Raw genomic sequence first — 11,990 nt, 5'->3', positions numbered from 1 at the left:
TTCTTGCCAGTTTGAGTTATGAAGCATTGCTACTGTTCACCGAATCGCCCAACCATTGTACAAGAAAAACAACCCTGTTGGTTCTTGCATGGAGAGACCTGAAAAACTGTGGTTTCAAAAATACTCCCAGAGATCCATATGTGATTGTAATAAATTGGATTTCAGCGACTAAAAATCTTTCTCATTTGGAGGCTTGAAGGATAAGCTTATTAAAGTAGGCTCAAGAAGAACCTCACTGGGGTGGGTAGCTCTGTTAAACTCTTAATGAAAGTGATTCGTTTCAAGGGAACCTGGTAACTCTCAGGGGACAGAGACATTCTGAGTGACTGAAAGTGGACCACAAGTCCACAGAACTTGACCAAGAATTCAGAACCCAGGGCTTTGGAAGATTAGGAACATGTCCTAGGAGGAATATGGTCCTTGTTTAGGGAGCACGAAGGAGAGAGAGAAGGCACATGGATGTTTCAAATCCTTCCTGATAGCACAGGCTGTTCTCTATGATTAATTTCTCCTCAGTTAGATATTCATAATTTGAATTAATGGATTTTTAATTATTGGGATAACTTCCCATTATATAAGAAGGAGCTGTGACATCCACTTCAGAGCTCAGACATTTCAATTCTCCAGAACGATCGTTTTGCATTCCTTTGATTTCTTTATGCTCGATATTTAAGTTGGACCCTGTGAAAAGATCAATAAATTCAGTTGCCATTCAGGGTTAACCTGAGACTGAATGTGGAGTTTCTAGAATAAATATTTTCAAATCACCCATTTGAAGAGTTTTACAAACTCTAAAGTCTAATGGCTCATGACTGGATATAAGCTATATAGCAAACTTTCTGTGTTCTGAGGCTGAAAAAGTTAAGATTTCTACCCCTTAGACTAGAAATACACGTGTCAATTATTTTTAACAATTGTAGTTGCCTTGAAGATAGAATATATTTCCTAACCTGTGATCTTTTGCATGATGGTACAGTATGAACAAATTGCCTATTTAAATTTGCCTAAATTCCATGTAAAATGACCCATTTTAAATTTCCATTTCACCCTGGACTTCATGGTGGAGGAATATGTCTGAACCATACTAAGCAATAAAACTGTTTTCAGGTGTTTAATTGTATCTAGTGCTAATTACATCTGCCTTTCCTGACATAAGTAGCCACACGGGAGGTATTTATAGATCTCAAAGGAGACACAGGAGAAACATCCCTGAAAGTTTTGAAGTTAACATTAGTTAACTTTCATTTCAGAAACTGCCTGGGTCTCATGCCTATTACTAATACCTTATTTGCGAAAATAGCAGTTTTGCAAACCCCAGTTTCCCTTTTGTCCCAAAGATAATCTCTTGAGAAATCAACTTCCATTCCCTTAGGAAGGAGGATTTCAAAATTTATTTTTATTTTCTTATCACTTGCCTGTCATGACTTAGCCTTAGAGTTGGGTAGGAATGTATGTTCATTTGCTTGAATTTTCTCCCGTATAATCTTTGAAAGACAGGAGAGGCAAGTCCTCCTTCTTATGTGGGAAAACAATGCTTGTGCTTATGTAAATCCTCCAGCAATTTTTTCTGGCTGGTTAGAAGCCTAAGCATCAATGATCTCCATCAGTTCCAGAGTGTCTGTTTTAAGCCTTTTTTTTTTCTGCTTTCTTCCCAACAGCTTAAGTACACCAGGCCCTGAAGGTTCTAAGTTGCCTTTTGCAGTGGTCAAAATGAGAAAAAAGTGGAAGATGGGAGGCATGAAATACATCTTTTCCTGGTTGCTGTTCTTTCTTTTCCTAGAAGGAAGCAAAGCAGAGCAAGTACAACGTAAGTGTCTTAAGTTTTTAAAGAAGGATACTTATAATTTCTTTGAAAATGTGGTTATAATCTGTAGGGATTGTGATTTAGCCCAAATGTGGCCATACCGTTATTCTAAGAGAGGAAAGTGAATGTTACTGGTTTATGCATGAGTTGATAAAAGAATGAGAGCTTTGAATCGGGCCAACTGCATTTCAGGCTGTTTTTCTGATTATCATATAGTTTTCATCTCACAGAACACATGACACATTAGCCTATTTTCCCTTTCCTGTTCTAAACTTTACAAATCTCATTCCATTTTACGTAACTCTAGAAATATCTGACAGATGAGCTGGATTTTTTCCCAAATTTCAGACTCTTCAGCAAAGGTTTTCAGTTTATAAAAAAAAGAAGAAAGAAAAAAGTAAAGCAAGCTCTGCCGAGTCCCTTATGCCCTAAAACGTAGAAGGAAAAAAACCTTCACATAAACTAGATTCAGATGAAAAATCCTTAGAGAAAATTGAGATTCCAGGGACCGTTAGCAAACTGGATGCCATTGATTGAAAGGAACGTCCTTGCAAAGCCAGAGAATATTCTAGAAAGTCAGTGATCCGTGTGATGGGCTAACACATTGGAGAAAGCAGAGAGTGGCAGGAAGGGGGGATAATTAACCCTACTGCCGTCACATTTGGAAGATTTATGAGCTACCGTTGACATCTCTGCTCTTGTTAGGAGCTTTCTGCTGCCTTTGCACAGTATGGGCCTCACCTTCTTTGGGCCATTTGCAGCCACCTCTGAAGTGGACACTTGCTCTAAATTTGAAGGAAAATCCATAGCTCTAATTCCCCTTTTAGGTTGCATCAAAGAAGTACAAAATGGAACTGGTCCAAGGGGGACATTCTCTGCTCCACTGGACTTATTCATGAGAAGGAACTGTGAAAATATTCTTGGTAGGAGCTGACACAGCATCTGAAGCCCATCACTTAAACATTTATCTCCTTTATCAGCATAAGTTAAATGTATCAGGCATGAGGCTTGCTGACAGGGAGAACAATGCCAAGCCTATTTCATCGTTGTGTGCATTTCTGTCTCATTACCATTTTCATAGTAAATTTAGTCCTCTTCCTGGGAGAAATAGTGCTTTTGATTAGGTTTTTAAGCAGAGTGATCTATGGTGATATCTGTATGATTGGGACACAAGAGAAAATTTAGCAGGGTAAGATCTCAATCAGGAAGCTTGGTCAGCCTCTCCCCTTGTATTTCTCAGACTATCTCCTTCTCCTTCCACTTGAATATAGTCCATCTCAGAGCCCTCCTCTTCCAGAAGTCCTCCTTGATTTAAGTGGATGTGATAGAAATAAATACACCATGGCATATTTATGCAAATGAGAACTATGTAGGCATTAGGAAGAACATGGCGCTGTTAGTTTTTTATGTTCTGGACACATTATTGAGTAAAATCAAGTTAGAGAAAAAATTTTTATTCTCAGTTCAGCTCACAATCAGCTGTGCTTTAAAATCCCTCCTCTCTTAGAAAGAAACTCCCCTGATGGCTTGTTACTGATAGCATTGTGGGGAAGCTTGTAAGTCTTTGAAGACCATCTCTTCTTGGAAGCCTTCCATATTTATGAAGAATTGAGGACTACCACGCAGTTTACAGTTTACCTGACAAATCAAAGAAAGATGGACCTGAAATATTTATTGACCAAAATCTATTACTTTCTAACATTTCTTGTTGCCTAAGAATTTGTCCCAAGCCCTTGTAATAGTCAGTCATTGTCAAAGTGCTTATGTAACAGATGGCCCAGGACACCAGTTCTGGTCTAGTGCTTTAGGCTTACAGTCGGATGATGAGGCTAAAGTCATGGTCATTCTCTGAATGAGCCACCAGCATCATTCTGTATGTGACCACACCCGAGCTAACTGTCTTGGAGATGTTTACAAAGTCATCTCCACTAAAGGGGAAGTCTCAAAATATATACCATATATATGTTGCCTTGGTATATATTCATACACACACATAATGCATGCACAGAGATTTATATTACAGCTGTAACAGTGAGGAGTTAAACAGTGAAAATGTCAGTTCATAGGGAAATGGCTACATAAATGATCGATATAATGTCATGCTACCATTAAGAACACTACTTATTGAAAATTTGGTGATCCTGGAGAATGCTTATGCCAACTTATTTTAAAATTTCTTAAATTGCAAAATTAGTATATGTTCATTGTACGAAAGAAAATGAAAGTATCTAAGCTTCATACAGAGTTTATATCCCTCGACCCCTTCATCCCGCTCTCTGGTGATAACCATTATTAAAAGTTTGTTATGTGTTCTTCCATCCTGTTATAAAAATGTACATGCATGTTAGGGATTTTTTCTTACAAAAATGAGATGATATTATATATATTTTTTCTGTAACTTGATTTTACTCAATAATGTGTCTAGAACATAGATAACTAACAGCACCATGTTCCTTCTAATGCCTGCATACTTTTCATTTGCATAAATATACCACGGTGTATTTAACTAGTCCCTATTGGTAGATTTTGGAGCCCTGGTGGTGCAGTGGTTAAGCATTCAGCTGCTAACCAAAAGGTTGGCAGTTTGAATCCACCAGCCTCTCCTTGGAAACCCTATGGGGCAGTTCTACTCTGTCCTACAGAGTCACTATGAGGAACCAGCTCAACAGCAATGGGTTTGGGTTTGGTATTGGTAGATATTAAGGTTGCTTCTAGTTTTTGCTATTACTAGTAATATGTTAATGAACATCTTTAGGCACTTAGGCAAGTATTTGTGAGGAATTGTTAGGTCAAAGTGTATATTCAGTTTTAATCTTGATAAGTACTGCCAAATTACCCTTCATAAAGCTGTATCAATTTATACTCCCACTATCTGTGTATGAATGCACTTCTAATTCTTTCATCAAAAGTGTTATTAATCTTTGTATTTGGAGGCCAATTTAAGTAGGGATAAATGATATTTCAGTTTTGCTCTGATATTTTTCCATTACTGAAATGGAGCATCTTTTCAGTTCATTTGTATTTCTTCTTCAGTCAATTGCCTATTTTTCAGATTGGGTGCTTGTCTTATTGATTTGTAAAAGCTTATTATAATTAAGGTTACTGACCATTTGTATTTCAAATATTTTCTAAGTCTTCCATTTGCTTTAAACTTTGTTTAAGTTGTATTTTCCCATACAGATTTTTTAAAATTTTATTTTGTCATATCTGTCATTCATTTCCTTTATGGCTTCTGGATTTCTTGTTATTCCTAGGAAAGTCTTCCCCACTTCATAGTCTTACATTTTCTTCTCTTTCTTTCATAATTTTGGGTTTTACCCATAGTTCTTCATTCATATGAAATTTACATTCATATATGATGTGCAGTAGGTAACAAATTTTTTTTTCGTCTCTGTGTGGTAGGATTATGACTGTTATTTTTGTTCATCCTTATGCTTTTAAAATCTATTCCAAAGTTTCTATCATTGGCAAATATTACTTTTAGAACAGGGAAAAAGTAGTTTAAAGTAAAGAGACATTACATTTCTCATATTTTTTCTCTCTAATTCTAGAGACGTGGGACTGGATGAAGGAAAAAGGGGTGTTCTTTTTTTAATTAAACAAAACAAAACTGGGACAACTTTAGGAAAGTAAGTGTAAGTTTTCTCCCTACTGCCTGATGCCGTTTTACCCAAGGAAGCCGAGATTTTTGATCTTTGAGGGGCTGGTTAGACTATAAGCTTCTGGGTCAAGGATGGTGCTCTGTCACCTGTTTGCTCTCCTTTTGTGGGCATCAGTATGGAATGAGGGAACATACCGTTATGGTCAAAGGTACTCACTCAGTTGGTGAAGAAATATAAGGAGGTCTGGAAAAGATGCTTTAACTGTGGATAGCTCTTTTTGCAAGAAAAAGGTGGAGGTGGGTTCTGCCACTGGCTGGGAACTAATTAGCCATTGTTGCAGTTGCTATCACAAGAGGGAAGACAGGCTCAGGAAATACTGATGGAGTAATTAAGGTGCATTGCAATGGAATAATGAGCCATTTGTTGCTTATATAAAAGTTTGTTACTGTCCAGCATTAGTTAGCAAGGTTTGAGGTCTTTAGCTGGGAAAAGGTCTTTCTGTAACTCCATTATGCTGTTGTTAAAATTGTAGTCAAAAAGGCCAGGAAGCTCTTTTGAAGTTCAAAGGAGCGTAACATTCAGTGCATAATATTCATGCAAATATGGGACAAATGGGCTGAAGAGTTTGCTCCTTTTGGCAGATCTAACTTAGGTAATGAGCTATTGATCAAAGCGAGGTTGAAGAATTGAGTTGTTAGGGGTATTCAATTACGTGTTTCTAATGGACCAGCCTGTGCCAAGTCTGGCAAAGTTCTGGGGGAGAGAAACTGTTCATGTATTTCATGGAGTCCTCTCCTGCTTTATAAGGTGATTCGGCTGGATCTTCCAATGGGCTAGATTCTCACTTGTTTTTCTCACCAGGAGAAAAGCTTCCAGCATTCATGTTTGGCTCAAAACAGTGAGCCACCAAAAGATTGAAGGGAAGAAAGAAGATATTTAGAAAGCTTGAAACATGTGAAGAGTGGCCTTAGGGAGTCCACCCAGACCCTCTGCCTATTGCAAAAGCCAGTCAGCCAGAAAGGCATGAGTTTTCTTCTCCCAGATTCTCATTTGGAGATTTGAAGTGATTATTGGACAATGGGAAGAAGCAAGCAAAGAGTATACCTACTCACATCTTAGAAGTTTAGGTAGGTAGAGGTGAACAAAAGGAAGAATATCTTAAAATTAGATAGCCTCCTGTTTTTCAAAGTGAATTCTTATATATATTTTAAGCTGTGATTGGGGGACAGTGAGTGGTGCATTGACTCTGGAGTCAGCCTAGATTCAAACCCCAGATCCACTTACTTACATACCTTAGGAATGTTACTTAACCTCTCCAACTTTAGTTTTATTATCACTACAGTGGGGGAAATAATAGCATAATGACCATCAACATGATCACTTGAAGAATAAATGAGATCGTGTTCACCAAGCACTTTGCACAGTAGCTGGCATATAGTTAACTTTCAATAGTGGTAGCTATTAGAAAAACCCTTTTATGAGCCAAGTGATATTATCCCCTTAATTTTCAGATGTGAAACTTAAAACCTAATGAGGTCAAGTGACTTTGTACAAGGGCAGACTGCATGTCCAAGCCAGAGCCAGAACTAAAACCCAGGTCTCCAAATTCAGTGTTCTGTTCACTATACCAGTTTGCCTCTGGGCAATTCTCTGAAGAAGCCAGTCCATTCTCTTGAATAGAAGCCCAGACCTTTGCACATGGCAGCCACTTAATACGTATTTGTTCAGTAAGAGAGGATCCAAGTGAATAAATAAAGAACTTTGTAACCAGAATTCCTAAGAGAGACAGTGCACTATTTGGTAGTTAAAAGACAGAGACCAGGACTGAAATAGTTCAGGAACCTAAACAAGCTAAGCCAGAGGAAAGTTGTGAGGAAGGTTAAAAATATGTGTCTTTATGTCTATGCTTCTTAAATTTCTCTGACTTCTCAGTAGGATTGGAATGTCTTCATAATTTAATGGAAAGAGGACTGTGCTAAAAGTCAGAAGACCTGGTTTCTGGTCAGTCCTCTGTTGTTGCTGTGTGGTATTAGTTGAGTCATTCATGCTCTTTGGACTAAAGATTCTCTACATATAAACAGAAAGGAATTCTTGCTTTCTGGACAGAAAACTAAAGGATCCAAGAACAGGGGCTGGGGAGGTAGGACAAGGGAAACCAAGGTCCTGGCCTTGGGTACTTGACTTTCTTCAACATCACAAGGTCATTGCAAAGAGTATTTCATTTGTTTAAGATTTATAGCCTGTCTGCTTCCAAAAGGATTAGATACAGGTTATAGATGAAAGAGTAGTTGGAAGATAATGTTTTTAGAGATGAAAGAAAATAAAGGCCATATGAAAGGAAGTCGAAGGAGTAGATGTTTTTAACACCTGGTTTGGTAGATTATAGCATTCATACTCTAAATTTGGCTTATGCTTCCTGGAAGGATAAAAAGAGAGACTTTAGGTTTGCTGGCAAGAGAAAATTTATAGTTTTCATCTACAGAGATTATTCTCACCTTCCACTCACTCAAGAGTAGGGACGGATTACCAATAAGCAAGGTACGCATGGGCTTTCTTTTGCTTACTTACTAATCTGTAGTGCACAATTTCACCGTTTCACCACATCAAAGATGTGCTTACTGGTTAATCCACCCCTGCTCAAGAGTATTGATCATGGAATATTTCAATAAAGCACATTCTGGGTGGTAAAAGGAGACTATCTGTAGTCGTGGTTTCATTAAAGACATAAGAATGATCTGTTTGACATTTCTTTATCGACCCTCTGTAAAGGAACAGGGCAAACACTGAATCATAACTCAATAAAGGTCTTCCTGTAAGTACTAAGGTAATGTGGTCCAGGTACTTTACTTTTGGATGATCTAAATTAATTGGAGGATAGAACATGGAATTGTTAAACAAATGAATGCTTAATATCTCTACTAGACTGGATTGTCAGCTATCAGATCCCTTAAGCAATCTTTATATTAACATGATTTTATTCTGATTATAAAATAGAACTTCATTGTTAAACATTCAGAAGATACAGAAAAGTGTGATGAAAACAAAAGTCACTTGTAGTCTCAACATGTCAGGATAACCACGATGATTTAATATATATGTCCAGTCTTTGTTTTCTTTGCTCAGCTATACGTACATATTATTTTACAAAAATGAAACACTGTCTTATAACCTATTTAGATCAGGGTTTATTGTGTCAGTTTACAATTGGAGTCTCTAAAATGCACCTGTAGTGAAGATAAAACCCATGTTATCTGAAATAAAAGCTAGATTGTTTAGATACCAATTGCAGGGGATGCAAAGTTGATTCTGTTGTGAAAAGTTCAAGAGCCCAATTTGTATTCTGGACCAAACAGAAAGAAAACCTCTTTAGCATAGACTTGCACAGCTGAGGTGTTGATAGGAAGAACAATTTGTTTGTTGGTTTGTTTTCAAACAAAGGCATTGATTTTTACCCAAAGTCCTATGCCATATGACATGGAAGAGATGATTTTAGCCAGAAAAAATATTCAGGTCAGGTTTCACTAGCTGAGCAGCCTTTCTGTAAAAGGGTCTCCCCATGGCCTTATAGTAAAGACTAATGACAATACCATCAACTTCCAGTTATCCATGCTAATGGAAGATAGAGAGAGCATGATGAATTGAAATTTCATGGAAAGTCTCCAGTTCTCATCTTAGCCAATGATGTCACCTTGCTCGACTGTCAAACCTCTTTGAAATAAGGACTCTTTCCTTCTCTTTGAGTTTGCCCACCTGCTAGTAGACAAATGAAATAGCCACAAGGCCAGTAGTGAAACAGCATGCTGTACATAGGCCACTCAATTCATATTAATTTGAATTAATTTTAGGCAAATGATTGAGCAAATATGAATAAGATAATTAACTCCTGCATGAAGGGGAATAAGCTGCATACACAGGATGAAGAATGGCTATCTATTTCACTAGCTTCCATGCTGTGGAAATGAAGTCTTAAAGCCCTGAGGAAATCTGATAGAGACTTGAAATCTAGAAACCCAATTGCCAGAGAAATAAAACACTCCCCCCATAACTATTACATCCCCCTCTTCCTCCATTCTTCTTCAAGTTTGATAAATGACAGATAAGAAGTACTTATGCCTTTGTTTTCACTTCACTATTCTAGTAGTTGTTTTTTTTTAAATTAAAAAGGAATTTGTTTACTTGATTTGCCCACTCATAGAATTAACAGCAAAGATTCATCTTCCCTTTCCAGTGACCCTATGTGTTATAATAGAATAAACATTATTGTAATACTTACTTGATTATGTGTGTACTGTAATAGCTCTTATAAAAAACAGTTGTTGGGAATTCATGGGAATGTTTTCTTGCTTTTGGACTGATGATGAAGTTACTAACCTTTTGACCTAGTCCTGGGAGCTGGGCAATAATAATTAGGCAAAACATTGGTAGAATAGTGACACATTTCTGTTGTTTACTTTTTGCCATCGTTGTTACTGTTGACAGGGCCCTCAAATTAGCAGGGATCTTCACTTCACTTCTAGGGCCATTTCAACCATTTGAAAAATAGCTAAAATGGTGCAGGTTGAAGGTCCATCTCAAAAGTTAGTTGCAATTCTTTTGGGACCAGGTTCTACTCTCAGATACCATTAGTTAGTGGTAAGCCATTCATTCTCCAGCTGGTATCTCTCAGTTATTGGCAAGGGATCACCTTACTTTCTTGCCCTTATCTTCTAGAAATTGGTGAGGCATAATTGTTTCAATAAAGTTAGCTCACTTGTGCTTCTTGTCCAAGATGAATACACTGGGATGTTAGGTGTGGTTGATTATACTGTGTAACTCAACAAATTCTCTCCTGGGTGATATCAAAAACTTTTTTAAAAGTTCAAACTTCTACGACTGTGTTGAAATTGACTTTATCATAGTTTATAAAAATTGATAACTGTCCAATGTATTCATGGAGAAATCAGCTATAATTGTCCTGACCACTCAATCTTGGCCAACTGTGGTAAAAGATGTCTTAAAGATTATAGTGTTTATTTTGCTGTGTACTCAGAAAAAAAAAAATCAGTGTCAGTAACTGCAAAAACATTGTTTAATAGCACTGATAGTGTTACTGTTCAGCTCCTAGTTTGCTTCCAGCTCCTGAATTTGCTTCCAGGAGTTAATGAATTTCTGTCTGTGGTGTAATTGGCCAAATCTCATACTGCTTAGATAATAGGACCAGTGTACTTGATGACAGATCATTATGTTTGCATTTAGAGTCAGGTTTCTATCAGAAGTTAGTGTTTGACTAAGAAAATTTTACCCTAAAAAGCATAATTTGGAAGATACTGGTACCATAATATGAGATAAATCTCACGTGAGTACCATGAGGAAAGTGCTGGTAGGTTTAAAGAGAATGAAAAAGAACTTTTAACTGGGGTGATATTGTCTTCCCAACTAGATTTCCAAGCCTTTGAGAGCATGGGCATTATTTTATACTTTATGCTTTGTCACTGAGATAGATAAAAAAAATGCAAAATAAAGTCTTTGCCAGCTGTACCATTTTATATAGTCTGTCTTGAGTATGACTTGACTTCACTGCAAACAACACTTGATTCTTTAAAAGGTGATCAAAGCTGAGTCTGAAAGGTAGAGTAGAAGGTTAATTTGAGAAAAGTTTAGGCAAAAATGTGTGGAAGCCCTTTACTTTCTAAATTCTGAAAGTGAATGAATCCCAGCTTATAACTTGACTAGTCATATGACTTTGGGCAAATTGCCAAACTTCTCTGTGCCTCAGTTTCCTCATCCATAAAATGAGGATGACATTGGGACCTACCTCATAAAGTTGTTGTGAGGATTTAGTGAATCCATAGATATAAAACCCTTAGAATAGGGCCTAGCTCATAGGAAGTGCTCAATGAATGTTAGTGGTGTTTTTGTTATTATTGTTATCACCATCCTCATCCAACTCCACGTTTTTCAGGACCTAGATTCCTGGCTCCTATTAATACTTATCATTCACCTCCTAACCTTTGGAACAAATTTGGAGCAGAAAAATTCAGACCACTCAGTTTTCACACTTTGTCTAACAATATGCCTTAGGCTCTGAATTTGGTGGGAAGTGCAGTCTATTGGCTGAAACAAGATATTTGTATTATCTGTGGTTTTCATGGATAATGATGATCTTGGATGTATGGAAGGGACCAATTTAATAGTGTCAGTGAAATAATATGCCTTAACGATATTTCAGAGAAGGAATAGCAACTGACTTCAAAGCTGTATATAAAGAATACCCTCCCTGTGGTATCAGAATAACCTGCACCTTTGGAAACAGACTTTCCTGCTACTCTTAAGCAAGTTAGAACCTTTAACAATTTGGATGAGGTTTCTGAAAATCTGTATGCAAATACATTTGAAACCCATATTTTGATAGCTTGTCTTATTTGAGTGCTTATTGTCTCAGAGGTCTTTGGCTTTTATTATCTCATTTCTTCTCCAGCGGGTAAGAAAGAGTAAGTCACCCAACCACCCAGATCACATAGTTGATAGTGAAAGCTCATCCTGAACCTTAATTTAAGTAGGTAGATACGATGTCAACCTCTGAGTGAGCTAATCCAAGCAAGCAA

The 11,990-nt window shown here is 37.2% G+C and overlaps 1 protein-coding gene across 1 annotated transcript in view; it reads left to right on the top strand.

Moving 5' to 3' along the window:
* Nucleotides 1-1,710: 1,710 nt before the first annotated feature.
* The window catches only part of CHRDL1 (chordin like 1), a 156,624-nt gene continuing 146,344 nt past the window's right edge, over nucleotides 1,711-11,990 (top strand). The window contains exon 1 of the mRNA XM_012556516.1: nucleotides 1,711-1,807. Coding sequence (XP_012411970.1) covers nucleotides 1,711-1,807 — 97 coding nt within the window. The remainder of the gene's footprint in view (nucleotides 1,808-11,990) is intronic.

The sequence above is a fragment of the Trichechus manatus genome, unplaced genomic scaffold, assembly GCF_000243295.1.
Source record: "Trichechus manatus latirostris isolate Lorelei unplaced genomic scaffold, TriManLat1.0 scaffold00068, whole genome shotgun sequence".
Classification (NCBI taxonomy): Eukaryota; Metazoa; Chordata; class Mammalia; order Sirenia; family Trichechidae; genus Trichechus; species Trichechus manatus.
Note: the sequence above shows the minus strand (reverse complement) of the source record. Positions and strands in the feature narration are given on the sequence as shown.